This window comes from Euprymna scolopes, chromosome 23 (genome assembly GCF_053919585.1).
Source record: "Euprymna scolopes isolate OS-2025 chromosome 23, ASM5391958v1, whole genome shotgun sequence".
Classification (NCBI taxonomy): domain Eukaryota; kingdom Metazoa; phylum Mollusca; class Cephalopoda; order Sepiida; family Sepiolidae; genus Euprymna; species Euprymna scolopes.
This window is the reverse complement of record NC_136504.1, coordinates 120128307-120151100: the sequence shown is the minus strand read 5'-3', so window position 1 is coordinate 120151100 and position 22794 is coordinate 120128307. Positions and strand designations below refer to the sequence as shown.

Genomic DNA, 22794 nt, shown 5'->3' with positions numbered 1-22794 from the left:
GGTGGGCTTACAGATTTAACAAAAATATATGCATATACATAAATATATATGGAAACATTTTTTTTGTTTACTGTAAAGATTTCACGCAAATATTATGCAAGTATAAATTATGTAGAATATTTGCATGAATATAATTACACGTAATAGTGAACTCTAGATGATCATCCCATAAGAAAACCGAAGCAACTAATAGGGAATTAATTAAAATGAATGTTTAAAAGAATATTCAAATTAGCTAGATCTTTTGCTAGTGAATACAATTCTACAACCCATATATGAGAAAATTGTATTTTCTTTTTAAATAAATAGAAAAGAGTGTTGTTAATATAAATTTCAATGTCAATACACACAAAATAAAAACGAATTTATAGGGGTATAGAATATATAGATACACACACACACATATATATATATATGTTGCGGGGAGGCCTGAAGGTGGTTAGCCAACTGACCGTGCAACTAAATATATATCAGACACAAGGACAAGGAATGAAACAACAGGACAAAGAAGAAATGACAACTTCTGGTGGTTTAGTTTAAAGACGAAGATTCGCCTTTTATTTAAACAAACGAAAGGGTGGCAAATGCAAATTTGTTCACTGGGCGATGCTGGTCCGGGATCCGTCGCCGGTGTATTCGGTAAGGGGGATGCTTGTCGGTTCGCCGTAAGCTGGAATGACGTCGGAGGAATCGGCGTGGTAACTGATGCGGGTGATTGTTTGACTTGGGTCCGACTGAGATGTTACTGATACGTTAGCCTCAGGCTATGAGAGGAACGGACGGACAATTGGCAACACTGAGTTTTCAGCATCCGCTAGGTACGGACGGGCGCTCGGATCGGACTGACACTGAAGGAAGAAGTCAGTGTATGAGAGGTACAGACGAACGAATTAGCAAACACTGAGGGTTCAGTGTTCATCAAGCACGGGCGGACGCTCGGATCGGACTGACACTGAAGGAAGAAGTCAGTGTATGAGAGGTACAGACGAACGAATTAGCAACACTGAGGGTTCAGTGTTCATCAAGTACGGACGGACGTTCGGATCGGACTGACACTGAAGGAAGAAGTCAGTGTATGAGAGGTACAGACGAACGAATTAGCAACACTGAGGGTTCAGTGTTCATCAAGTACGGACGGACGCTCGGATCGGACTGACACTGAAGGAAGAAGTCAGTGTATGAAAGGTACAGACGAACGAATTAGCAACACTGAGGGTTCAGTGTTCATCAAGCACGGACGGACGCTCGGATCGGACTGACACTGAAGGAAGAAGTCAGTGTATGAGAGGTACAGACGAACGAATTAGCAACACTGAGGGTTCAGTGTTCATCAAGTACGGACGGACGCTCGGATCGGACTGACACTGAAGGAAGAAGTCAGTGTATGAAAGGTACAGACGACATGGAGGCCAGAGTCGTGGTGATGATGTGGACTTCTACGGCGTGGAGACCGGAGCCACTGTAGTGGTAGTGGACTTCTACGGCGTGGAGACCGGAGCCACTGTAGTGGTAGTGGACTTCTACGGCGTGGAGACCGGAGCCACTGTAGTGGTGGTGGACTGGACTGCTACAGTGGTGAGACTGGAGTCACAGTGATTGCGCGAGCGTCGAACGGTTAGGGAACCGTGAGCAAGTGCAGAGCTTTGCCGAAAAAACCAAGCCAACGAGCGGCGAAAATATCGCCGAAAATATTCAGAGGGCTGCTAGATACCGGGGACGGGCAGGAAATTGTTTCTATTTATAAACAACAGTTAATATTAATTCCCGGATGTGTTCTTTACGAGCAGTCGATGCTGAAGGATTTCGTTGTTTGTATTTCAAAGTTTTTTTCCAGGAAATTAAAGTTTGTTGTTTTTGTTATTGTTGTAGAAAAGATGTTTTTTTTTAAATTTCTTTTCTACAACGGGGCCCTGAAATCACGTGACAGCCGCCGACATTGCTGCTGCTGATGATTTTGGCGAAAGGCCCTCAATTGGTTGTCGTCTGTCGCGCTGTTGTTGTTGTTGTTGTTGTTGTTTACTTGCTACTGCTGATTTCGGTAGAGTCTATTAATTGCTGTTCGTTTGTAATGCTGTCGTTGTTGTTGTTGTTGTTTACTTGCTACTGCTGATTTTGGTAGAGTCTATTAATTGCTGGTCGTTTGTAATGCCGTCGTTGTTGTTGTTGTTGTTTACTTGCTACTGCTGATTTTGGTAGAGTCTATTAATTGCTGGTCGTTTGTAATGCCGTCGTTGTTGTTGTTGTTGTTTACTTGCTACTGCTGATTTTGGTAGAGTCTATTAATTGCTGGTCGTTTGTAATGCCGTCGTTGTTGTTGTTGTTGTTTGTTAGCGGCCAAGCCGCGACAAGGCCCCCTCCCTGGATAATTGATCGTTATCAATTAAAGTAAATGTACGATTTGTATTTTTCTGGGAAGGTGACTTTCCTTCCTACACGGGTTTTTCTTGGTGGGATGGTGTGTGCTTCATGATCCGCTGCTGGCTCTGGTGGAGCAGGTTGTACCCGGATGCTTTCTGGTGCAGATGGGGGATCTCTATGGATTGAGCTGCGTTCAGGCTCGTGTATGGATTTCTCTAGTCGAGCAGGTTTTACTCTATCGATCGAGACGGTGTCTGTTCGATTTCCTCGCTCGATGGTGAGGTGCTTGTCCGAGCGTTTCTGGACTCTAAAGGGACCCTGGTATGTCGGTGTCAGGGGCTTCTTGACCGCGTCATTACGGATGAAAATAAATTCGCAATCCCGGAGCTGTTGTGGAACGTGGGTGTTTGGTGTGGGTTGCCTTGGCTGTGAGTACTTTAACTGGGCCATTTTATGGCGTAGTTCTTGGGTGAAAGAGTTTGTAGCAGTGAGGTCAAGCTTCGTATCATCGAAAAATTGACCGGGCAAGGAGAGTGGTGTGCCAAATACTATTTCCGCTGGTGAACATTCCAAATCCTCTTTGAGAGAGTTCCGGATAGATAGGAGTATTAGGGGGAGTTCATCCACCCAGTTGTTAGTGGGGTGTTTCGTAGATAGAGAAACTTTGAGTGTTCGATGAAATCGTTCGACGAGACCGTTGGCGCATGGGTGATAGGCGGTGGTTTTTATATGTTTAACGCCGAGCATCTGCGTAAATCCTTGGAAAAGTGAGGATTGGAACTGCGCACCTCGGTCTGTGGTAATGATACCGGGTACGCCGAAGATGGCTATCCATTCTCGCAGTACTGTCTTTGCTACAGTGTTAGCAGAGGTGTCACTGATGGGTACTGCTACTGGCCACCTGGAGAATCGGTCGACTATGGTGAGGAGGTATTGAAAGTCCTGGCACATCGGGAGGGGTCCGACGATGTCGACATGAATATGGCTAAATCGTGCGTCAGGGTTGTTGAATGTGCCTGGTGGAGATTTCGTGTGTCGTTGGACTTTGCATTTCTGACACTCAAGGCAAGTCGCTACCCAGTTCCGGACATCGAAGTTCATGTTAGGCCAGACGAAACGGTCAGCGATAAGTTTAACGGTTGCCCGTTTGCTGGGGTGTGATAATCCATGAAAGTGGTTGAAGATTTGTTTCCTTAGTGCCGGTGGTACGTAGGGCCTGGGATTGCTCAACTTTGTGTCGCAGTACAAGGTCTTACTGCTGAACGGTGCCGGAAATTCCTTTAGTTGCAGAGATGTGTTTTCTAAGGCCTCAGGGAGGGTTGTGTCGGATTCCTGAGCTGTCGCTATCATCTCTTGGCTGAGTGGGCCGTCTTCAATAGAGTTGACGTCAGAGCGGGACAGGGCGTCGGCAACAGCATTGTCTCTTCCTTTCACGTATTGGATGTCGGACGTGAACTGCGAAATGTAGTCCAAATGCCTGATTTCGCGTGTCGAATACTTGTCAGAGTTGTTTGACAGGGAGGTTGTTAACGGTTTGTGATCTGTAAGAACCGTGAAATGTCTTCCTTCCAATAGGTGCCGGAAGTGCTTGATGGCAAGGTATATTGCCAGGAGTTCTTTTGAGAAGGTGCTGTACCTCGACTGTGCCGACGATAATTTAGCTGAGAAGAATGCGATTGGACTTCGCTGATTATCGATTTCTTGTTCTACCACGGCCCCGACTCCAGTGTCTGAAGCGTCTGTCGTGAGGAATATCCGCGTTCGGACGTCCTGGTCAAGGTGTGCTAATTTCGTGAAGTTAGCCAGTGATGCTTTTGCTGTGTGGAAGGACTTCAGCTGGTCGCCTTCCAGAGAGATGGGTTTGTTTTTTCTCTGTATGATATTCGTCAGAGAGGTGAGGAGACTTGAGCATCCTGGGATGAATCTTCGGTAAAAATTTATCATTCCCAGGAAACGTCGCAGCTGCTTGATTGATGTGGGTACCGGAAAATTCTGGATAGCTTCTACTTTCTCTGGCAGAGGGGTGATTCCACGAGCGTCGGTGTGATGGCCTAAAAAGTCAATGTGTTGTGCTCCGAATTCGCATTTGTCTGGGTTGATCCGGAGGCCGTAATGTGCTAGGCGGCGGAACACTTCATCCAGATGTTTCTCGTGTAGGTCAGCATCTCTGCTAGCCACCAGGATGTCGTCAATGTAAGCATAGACGTAAGGTAGTCCACGCAAGACTTCGTCTATGAGTCTCTGAAATGTTTGGGCTGCGTTGCGTAATCCGAAAGGCATTTTGGTAAACTCAAAGAGTCCAAAGGGAGTTGTCACTGCTGTCTTTGGGATGTCCTCTGAGGCCACTGGGACCTGATAGTAGGCCTTAGTCAGGTCTATTTTCGAAAAAATTCTGGCTCCCTGTAGGCCGGCGGCGAAGTCATGGATGTGAGGAACGGGGTACCGGTCGGGGACCGTAGATGAATTTAGTTTCCGATAGTCCACGCATATACGGAACTCGCCGTTCGGTTTGGGTACCAGGTGCAGTGGTGAAGCATATGGGCTGTCCGATGGGCGGATGGTGTTGTCCGCCAACATCTCTTCAAATGCTTTCTTGGCGTAAGCTAGTTTGTGTGGAGGTAGTCTTCTGGGTCGGGAAAATGCTGGTTGTCCGGTCGTCTTAATGTGGTGTTGCGTCTGGTGTTCCCCTGCATCGGTAGATTTAATGGGCTGAGTTAGGTCCTTGTACCGGTGCAGGATGGTTGCGTACCGTGGATCGTGTTGTGTTGCCACGCTGATTCCCGTCGTGTTGAGGCTTGAAGGGGTTCCTATGATTTTTATCGAGGTCACGCCGTCAGACAGGGTCCTTGTCCTCATGTGGACGGACAGGTTGTAATAGGCCAGGAAATCGGCACCGAGTAATGGTGTTTTCACATCGGCCAATGTAAATGACCATTTGAAATCCCGCCTGAGGTTGAGGTTGAGGGTTAGTTCCTTGTTGCCGAAGGTTTGTATGGTTGATCCATTTGCTGCTCGAAGTTGAAAGGAGGTGGGTTTCAGGGTGGGTCTGTTGGTGGGTGGTATAACACTGATAGCGGCGCCGGTGTCCACTAAGAATTTGAGACTGTTATTACGGTCCCACACATAGAAAAGACGACTGTGTGGATGTGTCCCGACAGGAGTAGTCGTCGCTGTCTGTCGGTTTATTCGTTTCCCTGGGCCTTATTGTAATTGCAAGGAGGTTGGCATTTTTGGGCCCGGTCACCGAAGGATTGGTGGTACCAACATGTGCCTGGGAGGTTCCTTTGTCCTCGGCTTGGGGAGCGGGTACGGCTTCGGTTCCGGGTGTGGGGTATTGGGCTACGTTGTCTCTGGCGTAGGGAGAGTTTGAGCTCTCTCAGCTCTGCTCGCAGTCGAGTAAGTTCGTCTTCCAATCGTCGTGAGCGGTGCCCGGGGTCACTCTCGACATGATGTATCCGTTGGTGTGCCTGTGAGTATACTTTGTCGGCCGAGTCTGCCACTATTTCCAGGGGCGTCTCTACGGGTACTAGTGCCAGGACCTGGGTAATGTTTTGCGGAAGCCGATCCAACCAAAGACCGCGGAGAATGGGCTCTGCCATGCTGTTGTTGCCGAGTCGGCTCTTCATCAGTCGCAGGAGCTGGGATGGGGTTCTGTCCCCGAGAGTCACATTCGAAAATAGGTCTCTGATGAGATCCTCGTCTGAACGGCCGGTTCGCTTGAGGATTGCTTCCTTAAGGCAGGTATATGGGAGTTGCTCTGGAGTGTTGAGGAGGATGTCCTCTACTTCTTCTACCATAGATGGAGGTAGTGCCTGCACCACTGAGGCGTATTTCGAGTCCTGGCGAACGACCCTCCGGGCTGCAAAAATTGCTTCGAGCTGGATGAACCAACTCCTGGGGTTCACTGGATTGTAAGGCGGTAACTGGACCAGCGGGGCAGAAAAGTTAATCTCCGGCTCTGTGCTTTCTGCCATCTTCTCTGCCTGTCTATTTTTCCAAGCCTGTGTCTGTAGTATCACGTCGGGGTCACCACTTGTTGCGGGGAGGCCTGAAGGTGGTTAGCCAACTGACCGTGCAACTAAATATATATCAGACACAAGGACAAGGAATGAAACAACAGGACAAAGAAGAAATGACAACTTCTGGTGGTTTAGTTTAAAGACGAAGATTCGCCTTTTATTTAAACAAACGAAAGGGTGGCAAATGCAAATTTGTTCACTGGGCGATGCTGGTCCGGGATCCGTCGCCGGTGTATTCGGTAAGGGGGATGCTTGTCGGTTCGCCGTAAGCTGGAATGACGTCGGAGGAATCGGCGTGGTAACTGATGCGGGTGATTGTTTGACTTGGGTCCGACTGAGATGTTACTGATACGTTAGCCTCAGGCTATGAGAGGAACGGACGGACAATTGGCAACACTGAGTTTTCAGCATCCGCTAGGTACGGACGGGCGCTCGGATCGGACTGACACTGAAGGAAGAAGTCAGTGTATGAGAGGTACAGACGAACGAATTAGCAAACACTGAGGGTTCAGTGTTCATCAAGCACGGGCGGACGCTCGGATCGGACTGACACTGAAGGAAGAAGTCAGTGTATGAGAGGTACAGACGAACGAATTAGCAACACTGAGGGTTCAGTGTTCATCAAGTACGGACGGACGTTCGGATCGGACTGACACTGAAGGAAGAAGTCAGTGTATGAGAGGTACAGACGAACGAATTAGCAACACTGAGGGTTCAGTGTTCATCAAGTACGGACGGACGCTCGGATCGGACTGACACTGAAGGAAGAAGTCAGTGTATGAAAGGTACAGACGAACGAATTAGCAACACTGAGGGTTCAGTGTTCATCAAGCACGGACGGACGCTCGGATCGGACTGACACTGAAGGAAGAAGTCAGTGTATGAGAGGTACAGACGAACGAATTAGCAACACTGAGGGTTCAGTGTTCATCAAGTACGGACGGACGCTCGGATCGGACTGACACTGAAGGAAGAAGTCAGTGTATGAAAGGTACAGACGACATGGAGGCCAGAGTCGTGGTGATGATGTGGACTTCTACGGCGTGGAGACCGGAGCCACTGTAGTGGTAGTGGACTTCTACGGCGTGGAGACCGGAGCCACTGTAGTGGTAGTGGACTTCTACGGCGTGGAGACCGGAGCCACTGTAGTGGTGGTGGACTGGACTGCTACAGTGGTGAGACTGGAGTCACAGTGATTGCGCGAGCGTCGAACGGTTAGGGAACCGTGAGCAAGTGCAGAGCTTTGCCGAAAAAACCAAGCCAACGAGCGGCGAAAATATCGCCGAAAATATTCAGAGGGCTGCTAGATACCGGGGACGGGCAGGAAATTGTTTCTATTTATAAACAACAGTTAATATTAATTCCCGGATGTGTTCTTTACGAGCAGTCGATGCTGAAGGATTTCGTTGTTTGTATTTCAAAGTTTTTTTCCAGGAAATTAAAGTTTGTTGTTTTTGTTATTGTTGTAGAAAAGATGTTTTTTTTTAAATTTCTTTTCTACAACGGGGCCCTGAAATCACGTGACAGCCGCCGACATTGCTGCTGCTGATGATTTTGGCGAAAGGCCCTCAATTGGTTGTCGTCTGTCGCGCTGTTGTTGTTGTTGTTGTTGTTGTTTACTTGCTACTGCTGATTTCGGTAGAGTCTATTAATTGCTGTTCGTTTGTAATGCTGTCGTTGTTGTTGTTGTTGTTTACTTGCTACTGCTGATTTTGGTAGAGTCTATTAATTGCTGGTCGTTTGTAATGCCGTCGTTGTTGTTGTTGTTGTTTACTTGCTACTGCTGATTTTGGTAGAGTCTATTAATTGCTGGTCGTTTGTAATGCCGTCGTTGTTGTTGTTGTTGTTTACTTGCTACTGCTGATTTTGGTAGAGTCTATTAATTGCTGGTCGTTTGTAATGCCGTCGTTGTTGTTGTTGTTGTTTGTTAGCGGCCAAGCCGCGACATATATATATATATATATATATATATATATATATATATATAGATCTGTGGAAATATTCTTTATTAACTTATAGTTCCTTTTTATATATACCAATCCTTATTTAAGAAGTTCAATGTAATTACAGAGTATATTATGAACTATCATATTTGCTTTACTTTCGAACTATGATATTTGCTTTACTTTTGTATGAATTGATTTTGTATGACTTTAGCATGAATTGTATTTTTTTTCAATATTTACATCTCACTCCTATTTTTTCATCGTCCAAAAATACCAATTGAACCTAAAATTATGACGGACATTGCAGCAACCCCTACACCACCAGCAGGTAAATAATGTACTCATATTTTTATATAATGTGTTTTGGACGAAAAACTTCAATTAGTAACGTATATTTTATGAGTGAAATACGTTTAAAAAACAACATATAACCTTAACATAAACGGTGCAAACAGGCGTATTCCCCGTTGTAGATTTCAATGTCAGCTTAGTCGAACAAACCAAGTTTATTTCTTTTAAATGTGTAACCTCTGATTTATTTTTAATTTTGATATATTTTCTAGATAAAAGTAGGGATCACCTACCGAATGCTAAACATTAATTCGCTATATAATGCATTACAACGGAGAGATCTTTTGATATACTTAGCGTATCTTTAACTATACTTAGTTGTATCTCTCTTACAATAATATATGTATATATGATGATGATTGCAACGTCTTGTCAGACGAGTGCCACTCCATCAGACACTTAAAGTCCATTACGCCAAAAATGACTTCCATCGCCGCAGTACCATTTTTATAGACAAATGCCTGAGGGAGTATCTATACACTTATGATGTTACAGACTCTTAGCATTGTACGACAGCTAACTCTCTCTCTCTCTCTCTCGGTTAACAATGTTCAGATCCAGCAACAAGTTATAGCAAGATAGCTAGCAACAAGTAAAATTGCAGACAAGCTTAATGCGGGTACTGTCTCCCGCTTTATGTTTTTTTTTTAATCAGAGATTTGCTTCTCCTAGAAAGGTTGCCTTCACCACGGCTTACGGGAGCCCTCTCCACCCCAGCACACACATACATACACACAAACACACACGGTGCTAGTTGGCCGTTGACCCCGAAAAAAGGGTCCATTCACCCATTGAAAGGTCTTGTTTTTAATCCTTCAGGGAGACTAGCCACCCTCCTCACCAAAGAAGTCTGGTGGAGGAACCAGTTTAGTCCCCGGTGACTCGACCATGAGGCAGGTAGTACTGGGTTACATGGTACCAGTAGCATATGAAATGACTTGACTATATGTGTGTATATATATATATATATATGTGCGTGTGTAATAACAGAGTTGTAAATTAGAATTATAATAATATAGGCAGAACGACGACACTCCGCAATTTAAAAGGAAGCCTATTTTTTTTTACACAGTGATCACCACTTATCAAGGCCCGGAAGCCACTCAGGGATAAGGGTTATTGCAAGTACATTACGTCAGTGTGGAGATTTGATGAAGTGTTTAATTAAGGGGGCGGTTCATTAGGAATTTGTTAACGTTGGATTGAACACATCCAAGTTGTAGTCCGGTGGGAAGCAGGCAGACGGAACAGAGTTCCACAGGCGTGCAGTTCTAAGAAAGAAGCTTTGTTCATGGAATCCACGTTTTGATTTAGGTACAGATAAAGAGGGGGGGAAATTTTTCACAGTGGATTCAGCTAGACGGGTGTTTTTCGTGAAAGATTGGCGAGGGGGGACCAGAGATTGGAGTTCAGAGGAGCGCCTGCCATGGAAATAACGATAGAACAAGGATAGGCTCGCAACATCTCTTCTGTGGGAGAGAGGTTGCAAGGAAGAGAAAAGGGCATCCCCCACTAAGCCACGAAGTCTATTTTGTACTCTGTCAAGGCAGGATAGGCTGTTTTTAGCAGCTCCTGCCCACATATGGCAACAGTATTCCATCCTTGGACGTACTTGGCTTTTATATAGATAAAGAATTGTATCAGTAGTGAGATATCTTCTGGAGCGGTAGAAGAATCCCACCATCTTTCCAGCGACCTTGGCAACAGACTTGATGTACGTGTTCCATTTCAGATCAGGAGTAAAGGTCAAAACCAGAAGCTGGTCAAAACACGGGGCATCACCCTGCTATAGTCGAGGTATTAAGAACATTAAACATATTACTGTTCAAAAATAAGGTGAACATAAAAGCAACTAAAGACCGCAAGCAAAATACAAAATGAGATAATAGCGAGGTGGAAAATTGAACTATCTTGTTTCTCCTTTGAAGTCAGCTACCGACCTGGCAAGAAGTACTTAACAACTGATACACTGTAAAGAAAATACTGTACGGCGTCAAGCGGGGACGAACACCGAACGCTAAATAACAATCTCTGTCACCGGGGCATTACTCGAATGATTTATGCTGTGAAGTGTAGAAGCCTTCCTTTCTTATTAAAGGTTGTAATAAGAATTACAGATTTCTTGTTGAACGGGTGCTGAAATAAAGCCTTTATTTTTATCATAAACCAAACAATGGCGGTTTAATAAAAGCAACAGAATTTTTTGAATAACTCAACCTTGATTTTAAAGGACCGCTGCCAATAAAAACAAGGAACCAATATATGTTCACGGTTTTATTTTATCTTTCCTTGCCAGACATATTGGCTACTGCAATTACACAATTCCTATGCTCAATAATCGTCGTCTTTGGCGTCCCTCTTCGACAATTTCTACAGGAATGACGAGTAGATATAAACCGGACTACTCCCTACAACCGTAAGATTTAGGACCAATACGAGGTATATAATGGTATTATTTGAAAGACCGTACGATTGGCTGCACTAAATAATGGATGTTACATTGACAATTGCGAAAAACTCCTTCGTATTGCTTCAAACGCCATTTGATCCCTATTGTGTACCGCCACGAATGCCATCCCACACGAAAGGTTTTTACTTTTTCAGCGACAAAGTTCAGCAGGAACTTCGCTTCCATCGGCTCTATTGACCCAGTACTGTGTTTCTGAGACGACATTCACGTTACACTAAGAACGATCACTTGGTTGACGAAGTAGAGGTAAACTCATAGAGGCGAAACTCCAGTATGCAATACTAAATGCAGATGGTAGAGGGTATAATATGTCTCTCTAACCTAGCATATGCCGGAGACGTACCAGGGTCGTAGACAGCCTTTGAGGACATACACACCCTCCCACACATTGAAGCATCTCCGGAAGATTATAGCAATGAAATTGCTTCTGACATGTCGTCTAATGACATTATTTCCGTCAGACACTTCGGATGATCCAACACCTGAATCCGTGACAGATGAAGTATTAACACGGAAAAAACATGTCCATCAAGACGCTGAACGGAGATGGAAATATTTCGGAGAGAGCCGACAGATCCGGCTACCACTAGAGAACCCTTCTATTTGAAAACTCCGATGACAAATCATGGACTGCCGAGGCGGCTACTGCAAGCCTGTAGGGAACCTAGACATTTAAGGGGCATTCCTCTCTATTTGGTGAGGGAGAATATTGTTAATATAGACTCCTCTTTGATTATCCAAGCTATAAAAGCTGTGCATTTCCGCGTACACGAGTATTGTTATGGGGTTAAATGATACTAAACGAAAGGAACACAGCATTTTCAGGAAACGAACATGTATTCACATAGATTACAGGCAAAAACAGATTGAACAATACAATTCCTCAACGGTTCGGCGTGTGCACGCGACTTTCTTGACCGAATGCCAATCTCTTACTGGCGGCACCGTTACTCGTTACCGGAATTAACGTCACTTGAGGAAGTGACGTAATCAGTCAATTAATCCTATGTAGGGGCGTCTTCAACACCCCCTACTAAGGTTTTTGTTCATAATAGCTGTCAGTACCTCTTCCTTTTAGGGTTTACCATCAATGGTTCGGTACACTTTCTCTTACGGAACGACCGCCGTCGTTCAGGTGTTGGTTATTGAGGTTAAAGATCAAAAGTTTCGAACACAGTGTCTATCGGCTCATCTTCCAATGGTGGACTGTCGCTGGTTTCAACTGATCGACATCTTAGTTTGTTCTGGTGACGTTTGTGGGCATATGTTGGTCATTCGATGATATATACTATTTCACCGACTGTCGTAGTTATTGTACCCACTTCCCAGAATAATATGTTGTTTTTATAACTTTTGCAAAACACTCTTTCACCTGGTATGAAACGTTAGCTGGGTACCTAAGTGGTTACTAGTGGCTTTGACTGTTTAGGAAAAAGCTTGTCAAATACGGATCTCACTTTCCGAGACTGCTGTTAGTGTGTTCGGGTTGCGTGTAATCCCATACACGTGTAAAAAGTGTTGCTTTGGCTTGAGGAATTCTTTTGGTTCGCGTTTTTAGCTTCCGGCTTTGAAGTTTTAGTTTTTGTGCTTCCTTTGTATGATTCCGTTGAAGTTTTCTTTTTCGATTTCTCTGTTACTGCAGGTTCGACGTTTCGTTTCTTCTTGAAAACGGATAGAGTGTTTTCTTTTAGTTCGAATCTTGCTATAGCCTTTGTACAGTTTCCTAATCCTGGTGAGAATACTTCTGGAAATTCCACCTTTAACTCGTCCTTCAGTTGTTGCGCCTTCGTAGGCGAGTCTTCTACCCTATGACAGAATTTATTCATAAGTTGGTCTCGCAATTCGAATCGCTCCATCCAATCACTAATGAACAGGTTTTCGGATCTCCTATGTACATACACTTTCACTTTTTTAGTAACACCATTTAAGGTCACCAGGAGTTTGAGCTCTCCCTCAAATTCCACTTTATCGCCTGTTACAGCTCGAGCTGATTTATTCGTCTTCCGCATGGTTGGTGTCCTTGTCTTTAGGTTAATGATGGACTGGCCTGATCCGGAATCCAATTGTAGATGCACAGTTTTATTTGCGATGTGATTTGTGACATATTTGCGCCCGTTCTTATCCGAATCCAAGTCACATCTAGTCTGTCAGACGCTGTTTCCATTCTTGTTTCTCCTGCACTTGATTGCTTTGTGGCACTTCCTGCCACATTTGTTGCAGTACTTATCTTTTTAAAAACATTGACTCGACCAATGTCTTCGTCCGCATCAAAAGCACAGGCTTGTAGGGGATCTGAGTCTTTTGACTGGGTAGTATATATTAGGTGTAACCTGAGTTTTCTGACTTTCAGCTTTGCTTTTTCGAGGTGAGTATGTTTCCGGTCTGAAGGTCGTTTTGCGAATGACTGTTGCGCCTGACTCCTCGACGCAGACTACCGGTTAAAAATGATCGGCCAACTTCTGAAGGGTGAGGCCCTGTTCGCTCTCAAGTCTAGAGAGAACACGTCGTCTAATCTCAGCGTTTTCTTTTATGAAACTACACCCTGCGAAAAAATTAAACACTTGAAGTTATCGGCCGATTAGTCAGATAAACGGAAATTATCGCAGTGTTTATTTACCACGGACGCGAACGTTAGGTAATCTTTGTCGTCAGGTTTTTATGGTTAAAGCACGCCCATCTTCTATGAAACATTTAAAATTTTACTGTTTCACATATAGGGCAAGTCATGAACAGTAGAGTGAGCTAAAGTGCTAATAATATATACAGATATCCATATATTCATAGAAATTAATTGGAATTAATACGGATTCAGAAGCAATGTGGTCGGTGATTTGCAAGACATGTTTCACAATTATATACGTAGCTAAGTCACAGATTATATTGATATCTTTGAATATCTGACTTTTAAATTTAGACAAGATATGATTAAATAAGAAAACCGAATATGAAACCCGTTTCGAACCATGATACTTGCCTTACTTTTTTATGAATTGATTTTGCCTTACTTTTGTATGAAATAAATTAACCTTACTTTTATTATGAATTAATTTTGCCTTACGTTTGGATGAATTAATTTTGTATTATTTTGCCTGAATTGATTTTGCCTTACCTTTGCATGAATCGATTTTGTATTACTTTTGCATAAATTGTTTATTTTTTTTATATTTACATACTCAGTTTAACAAACAATTTGTTTCATTTTTTTCCTCTTAAAAAATACCAATTAAACCGAAAACTTTTGCAGTTACCCCTACAGCACCAGCAGGTAAATAACGTGCTCATATTTTTATAAGATGTGTTTTTGATAAAAAACTTCAATTATATAAATTATAATGACGTATATTTTATTCGTGAAATACGTTTAAAAAGCAACATATAACCTTAACATAAACGTAATAAACAGACGTATTTCATGTAGATTTCATGTGTCATGTAGTTTTATAAAAGTATTTTCATGAGTTCGGTTGAGTTTATAATTACTTGAATAATTGAGATATTCCTAACATTTCAGTTTCATTTTATATCATACGTAAATAGCGTTTGCTTTTTCTTTCAACATTAAATCTATTTATATTCTCTTTAAACTACTTTTATATTGTTACAAAATGGATTGAGAGAGAGAGAGAGGTGGAGTGTAGACACGTTTACCAGAACCGAGGGTCAGCTGACCAGATTACGTATGAGTGACGTGGTCAGGTTGGCTAGATCTGTGAGATTTGATTTGGACACAGAAGACAACGGACGGCTTCCCGTTGGCTTCTCCTCTCCACGGGGGGGACGAACGCTGACGTGTGTAGAAGAAGAACCCACACAGGCCGATTTCACTTCCACCTCCTGCAGGACATCTGGAGAAAGTGAAATAAAAACTATAAAACTAATTCCTTGTCTTGGAGTGATTGAATCTACATCCAAAAACAGGTATCAAGTCTCTTTCCAGGATGAGAAATTTCCAGATGGTCCAACATTGAAGAAGCAGAGGTAGGTTCTGAAAATACATGTCACACACACGATTCCCTTTATGATAATCAAGCACACAACCATTTATATTAGAGAAAATCATACGCACACGGAATCCTTTTATGTTATACACCAAATGTCAATTTGGCGCCCCTCTATGATAACCCTAGGATAACTTCAATGAGAACGCTATGTAACAATATTTTTTAATATTATTTAAAATAATGCAGACACCTATAAAAATTAATTACTCATGCGTACAAAAGCACTTTCTACTACGTAGACATAAATCAACCCTCTTCTTTTACAATCTCAGAAGACTTCGTAAGGCTTAAGGACAATAGGCTTCTGAAATAATAATAAATATAGATTGTAATTCTGATATGATCAAGAATATAAAACTAAAGTATTATAATACTACCAGCAGACAAATGCAATGCCACAGTGTTATTGAATGAATTCCGCCAAAATTGGCAGATCTAATAGAACTGGATCACTGCGCTTTGATGAGACCAGACCCTGCGCAAAAGTTAAACACTTGAATCATCTGCCGATAAGTCAGATAAACGGAAATGATCACATTGTTTATAAACCACGGACGCGAACGTTAGGTAATCGTCGTCGTTGTTTTTTTTTAAGGTTACAGCACTTCCATCTTCTATGAAAGATTTAAAATTTTACATAAAGTCTTTTCACATATAGGGCAAGTCATGAACAGAACATAGCAAATATTTATAGATATATGTATATTAATAGAAATTAATTGGAATTAATCAGTACAGATTCAGAAGCAATATGGTCGTTGATTTGCAGGACTTGTTTCACAATTATATACGTAACTAAGCTCACAGGTTAGATTGATATATTTGGATATCTGACTTCTTAAATTTAGGAAATATATGATTAAATAAGAAAACAAAATATGAAACCCGTTCCGAACTATGATACTTGCCTTACTTTTGTATGAATTAATTTTGCCTTACTTTTGTATGAATTTATTTTGTATAATTTTACCTGAATTTATTTTGCATTAGTTTTGTATGAATTGATTTTGCCTTACTATTGTATGAACAAATTTTGCCTTACGTTTGGATGAATTAATTTTGTATTATTTTGCCTGAATTTATTTTGCCTTACTTTTGTCTGAATTGATTTTGCCTTACTTTTGTCTGAATTGATTTTGCCTTACGTTTTGATGAATTAATTTTGTATTATTTTGCTTGAATTTATTATGCTTACTTTTGCATGAATTGAGTTTGTGTTAGTTGTGCATGTATTTTTTAAATATTTACATAGTTTTACAAAGACTCTGTTTCATTCCTATTTTTTCATCTTCCAAAATACCAATTAAACCAAAAATTATTACGGATTTTACAGTTACACCTACACCAGCAACAGGTAAATAATTTACTCATATTTTTTATCATGTGTTTTTGACAAAAACGTCAATTACATAAATTATAATAAGTATATTTTATTCGTGAAATACGTTTAAAAAACAACATATAACCTTAACAGGAACATGATTAACAGGCGTATTCCCCGTTGTAGATTTCAATGTAAACTTAATCGAACAAACCAATTTTATTACTTTTAAATGTTTCAACTCTAATATATTTTTTAATTTTAATATATATTTTAGATAAAAGTAGGGATTACCTACCGAATGATAAACATTAATTCGCTATATAATACAGTAAAACTAAGAGATCTGTTTAATATAGATAGCATATCTTTAATTATTCTTGCAATTATTTTACCCGGTATATATTCTATGTAGTTTTTTAAATTATATTTATGAGTTCGGTTGAGTCTATAATTACTGGAATAATTCAGATCCTCCTAACATTTCCTTTTCATTTTATATCAAACATAAATAACCTTTGCTTCTTCTTTCATCATTAAACCTATTTATATTTTTTTTATTTAAGGTTATTTCAAATAATGCAGGAACTTATAAAAAGTAATTACTTATGCGTACAAAAGCACTTTCAACTTCGTGGACATAAATCCAACCTCTGCTTTTATACTCACAGAAGCTTTCGTAGGGCTTAAGGACAACAGGCATCTGAAATAATAATAAATATAGTTTGTATTTTTTGATATAATGAAGAATTTGAAACTAAATTATTAGAATACTACCAGCAGACAAATGCAATGTCACAGTGTTATTGGATGAATACCGCCAAAATTAGCAGATCTAATAGAATCTGATCACTGCGCTAAAATAAATAAGAACTTGACTTTGAAACCATAAAGGTATTTGTCATAGATTTTCAATGATGTAAACGACCTTATACAACCTGCAGAATATAGAGAGATAGTTAAGCATTACAACAAACTTTCACGTATATATGGTCTTGTTATGGATGAACGTGTTAATTTCTCAGCTTATTCAGATATTTGACTGACAGAATGCATTACATCTCAATTGACAATATAAAACTGGTTACATATATATATATATATATATATATATATATATATATATATATATTTAACAGAGAGGTGACGTAGAATTATGCAGAACCTTTTTATTATTTGGCAGAATATTCCAAAGCGTGGTGCTCCGTAATACGCGGAGTTTCAAGAATGCTATTTTTAACATCAGATGAAAAAGTGTAAGCGAAATATATCTCTTTGTTTGCTGGTAGCTGCATGGATTGAAACTTAAAGTTTTATGATTCGTAGATTCAAAACTTAAAAAAAAACATACGATATAAATATGTGAAACAATTAGTGTGAAAAGTTCATTCAGAGTTCCGATGAAAAGATGACAAACCGTATTGAAGGAACTCCGGTGTCATGGAGATTAAAGATTTGAAGGTTAATTAAGCAGCCTGTGTTCGCAAAAATGTTTTAAAAATGAATTGCAGACCGCCATTCTTTAGTTAAGAATGGAACAATTTATGCGACCGGGGCGATTTACCACAGATCCAGAGGAAGCGATTCAGTCGACAAGTGCTGGAAACATTCGCGGGAGACATTTACAAATTTCATCGAGTTTGTTCATTCAGAAACACCGAGATGCCCCATCAATAGCGTGTGCTCCTAACGAACAATCCGTCTCAGGCAGTCAACGTAATTATCTCAGATTGCGTTACCTATGAAATCATTGTACTGAACGCTACATGAACAAGGCCAAAAAATGATATATTTTCTAGACACCTTATTGCAACTAGCCGACAAGAATCAGGCGAAACATTGGACCATTTCCTTAAGAGCATTCGGAAACCGGACAAAGATTGTAACGTCTGCCTAATGACGGAATTAGATCCCCAAGAGCAACACATTTTAGACGCCTTTAGTAATGGCTTATCTAATGCTCAGGAAAGACAACGTCTTCTGTAGAATAAGACCCTTACACTTAGAACAGCTTACGAGCAATCCTATAACCTCTTAATGTGATATACGGCAGTCTTGCTGTACTAAACACACATGTTCCTCACGACGAACTTTCAAGAAAAATCGATCACTGCCGCTTTAAAATAGGGGCTGCTATTTTACCGGCTTATCATAACCTATATGTTTCATGCTCTGCCAGAGATACCTGTTGCCAGCAATGTGGAAAACTTGGTCATTTTTCAAAGCTATGCAACTTTCTTAAAATCCTATACAAAGCCATCGTCAAAATATATCTTCAGCTTTATCCGCATTCCTGACTGCTTTTCAAAGCTATTGTAAACGTGAAAATTAACGAAAGACCTCCAAATACTCCGTACGACGCCAGAAGCTCAGAAAATTTTATCAAAGAAAACTTGGTAAAAACCAACAAATTATATTTTTTCCTCCCCCAGTAGGGTAACAATGGCATACGCGTCATTGTCATCACAAGTAAGTCGTTATTGTTTGGTAGAGTTAATATTTAATGACGTCTACTATAAAGCCACTTTATTATTCGTAATAAAATCCTTTATTACAAAATAATACTGGGATACGATTTTGGGGGGCAACACTCACATTCGTCGGTTCAATGCCTGCATTGAAATGTATGAATTAGCGATAGTAAAAATGCAGTACACGTCACTTTTCGAAAACATAACTCAAAAAGGCAAACCCATAGCAGTAAAAAGCAGACGTTTTTCTAATAATAATATAAAGCATCATTAATTCTGAGATAAAAAATAAAAATAATCGAGGAGAGAATAATCAGGCATAGCAAATAACCTGGGTGTCTCAGATAGTTATAACCACTCTAGCAAATCATAAAAAGAATGGTTATAGATTACTGCTAAACCAAAACAGATATTTACTTTTTTGGACGTCTTCCCACTACCCAGGATAGATGAAATGATAGACGAAATAGCATAATATCGTATGTTTAGTACTTTGGACTGAAAAGCACGGACCATCGGATCGCCCTTAAACCTAAAGACAAGCAATACACAGTTTTCCAGGCAAACGGTCGGCTTTATCAATTTCGCAGCATTCTATTGCCGTTAGGTATGGGGTAGCCAACTTCAAAAGGATAGTCTGCCATATCATAAGGGATGAAAAACTGAAAGGCACATATGCGTACATCGAAACGTCATAGTATGTGACCAGAATAAAAAGAAACACGACGATAATCTCAGACGTTTCATGTCCGACATCGACAAATACAACCTTCCTTTAAAAGACGACAAATGCTCGTTTGGACTGTACAAATAAATTTATTGCGGTATACCATAAGCAAAGGTTTTATTGCACCGGACGCAGATCAATTGAAACCTTTGCTCCAAATGCCAGTCCCTCAAGTAACTTTTCCCTCGACGTTCTTTTGGCATGTTTGCTCGCAACTTCCAATGGATTGCATCGTTCTCAGAAAAGATAGATCCATTAACGTAAGTTCAGAGGTTTCGTCTGTCCCATCAATTATTATTGAAGTAGTGTAGTAAGGAACTCCGGGTTGTAAAAAAGTGAAAATAATGTAAAATACAGGACTTCTGCGTAAATACAATATTTTTCTTTGTAATACATTTTTTTAAATAATGTATAATAGTGTTCATGGTAACTATATTTTATTATTGGAGATTGTTTGCTTGTATATAATAATCTTTGTGGTAATAATATTTTACCATTTAGGACATTTTCTTTAACATTGTATTTTATATTAATATAATATTTTAAAAATAAAATGTATTTCTTATATGTAATTTTTTTATTGAAATAATATTTTTGGAATGCAAAACATTTCAAATATATAATACTTTATATTAATACTGATTTTGTTTTATTTTGTAATTTTCTGATATATAATACTTTTATGATAATATCATTTTTAATCTAGAAATGTTTTCCTATCATTTCATTAAATATAATTTTTTTTCTTTTAATAATATTTTATTTACTTTGATCTTTTCTTGGTATATAATGATTTTCAAAGTCATTAAATTATTTTTCTTTATGATTATTTTATATATAATTGTGTTTATAGACCAAAAAGTGTTTGGCTTTACAAATTTCGTTATATATCATACTTTTATGGTATTTATATTTTTTAATTTAGAACATTTTAATAGAAATACTTATTATGGTAAAATATATTTTCAAAACATAGAATATGTTTTATATATAATAATTTATAAGGTAATAAGATTTTCTATATTTAGAAGTATAATACACTTTAGAAATGTTGAAACATTTCTTTAATACGTACTTTTTATGGCAATATTATTCTTTATTAAAGCCACTTTAGGACATATAAGACGTTTTGTGTTAATAATATTCTAACATTAAAGAACATTTGCTAAATTATTATACTTTTTGTAGTAATAGTATATGTTCAATTTCTTCGCTTTTTCATATATTACACGTTTTACAGTAATAATATTTTTAAATGTATATCATTGTATATAAAATAATTTTTACAGTTATAATATTTTTTAATTATGATGTTTTATATATAATCTTTTTATGGTAATAATATTTATCTTCATTTAGATCAAATACATATATATAATACTTTTTGGTAGTAACAATATTTGAAATTTGAAATTATTATCTTATATATCATACTGTTTATTAAAATAGGATTTTTATTTTGCATTTTCTCATTTAAATTTTTTTAATATAAATAATATTTTTTGTTATAATTTTTGTGATAGAAAACGTTTTAGAATGAAAACATTTTTTGAATTAGAACCTTTTTTCTATACACCAAATTTTAGGTAAAATATTTTTTTTTAAATTAATATGTTTTCTGATATGAAATAGATAAATGGTAATAATATTTTTAAAAATTAATAAAAATTAGTAAATTTCATCAAATATTATATATAAAATTGTCAACAAATTGTGTATAATTTTTATAGTAATAATATTTTAACAAATTATAATTTTATTAGACATACGCCTTTCCGTTAATTATACTTTTTAAATATTAACCATTTTACACATAATATGGTTTTTATATTTTATACGTTTTCGGATATGAAATAGATTAATGGATATAACATTTTTAAAAATTAATAAATATTTGTAAATTTCATGTAATATATTTAAAATTGTCAACTAATTGTATATATGTACTATTATTCATCGAACAACTCTTCACATCTTGAGAAAAGTAGTCCGATGAATAATAGTGCGAATAATCGGTCCTCATCTCAAAAGTTCATAAACGTAATTGTATATAATTTTTATAGTAATAATATTTTTACAATTTATACTTTTGTTAGACATACTCATTTAATAGCTCATAAAATTCAACTTGGTTTTAAAACTTATTTAAAAGTAAAAAAATCTTAAGAGGCTACTAAGGATTAGTATTAGTGATAGGACGATTGTAATATGTTTCCTAATTCCAATAAAATTATCAGTTCTGTTCTAAATTCCGGAATCCGATTCTAAAATTACTTAATCTTATAAAAAAGCAGAATTTTGTATTGTTTCATCCATTGGTCATTTTCCTGACAAATGTAGATTACAATATGTACGAGCAGACACCTGCATTTGATGAGTCGTAGCATAACTGATCCGATGAATAATAGTGCGAATAATGACTGCTCATCTCCAAAGTTCATAAACGTAATTGAATATAATTCTTTATTGTAATAATATTTTTACAATTTATTATTTAGTTAGACATGTTCCTGTCTAGTAATAATATTTTTTAAATATTAAACATTTTTATACATATTTCTTTAATGTATAATAATATATCTAAAATTTTGAAATGCTCCTTAAATTTTCCTATACATGTAGAAATTTAGTTAAGAACTGTTTCTTATATAAAATGATTTGATTGTAATAATGTAGTTTTTTATTCGATCTTTTTTCTGGTAATAGTATCCTTAAAATGAAAACGTATTATAAAAGATAATACGGTTATCGAATTTTAATATTTATAGTAATAATATTTTTAATTTAGACATTTTAAATACCCGTAATACTTTTAATAATATTGCTTTCATTTTGAACAGTTACTTTCTATATTTTTCATGTAGTAAATATTTATTGTGTATAATACTATCAATAGTAATAATATTTTAATAACGGACATTGTATTTATAAATAATACTTTTTATAGTAAGGATTTTTCATAAAAATACTACTATTTTCTTTCCAATATTTTCTGTTAATTTCGGACATTTCCTCATATATACGTTTACGGTAATATTTTTTGTAATTTATAATTTTCTTTGGTATAGTACTTAAGATTATTGTAATAGTTTTTAAAAGTATACATGGTATCTCATATATATTTCTTATT

General features: G+C 38.4%; 1 protein-coding gene across 4 annotated transcripts in view; it reads left to right on the top strand.

Annotated features, from left to right (window-relative positions):
* The first annotated feature begins 14800 nt into the window (after window positions 1-14800).
* The window catches only part of LOC145246170 (uncharacterized), a 73212-nt gene continuing 65218 nt past the window's right edge, over window positions 14801-22794 (top strand). For all 4 annotated transcript variants that reach the window (XM_080108040.1, XM_080108043.1, XM_080108042.1 and 1 more), the window contains exons 1-2: window positions 14801-15122; window positions 16479-16499. In XM_080108040.1, the coding sequence (XP_079964166.1) occupies window positions 14824-15122; window positions 16479-16499 (320 nt within the window). In that variant the 5' untranslated portion in view covers window positions 14801-14823. The remainder of the gene's footprint in view (window positions 15123-16478; window positions 16500-22794) is intronic.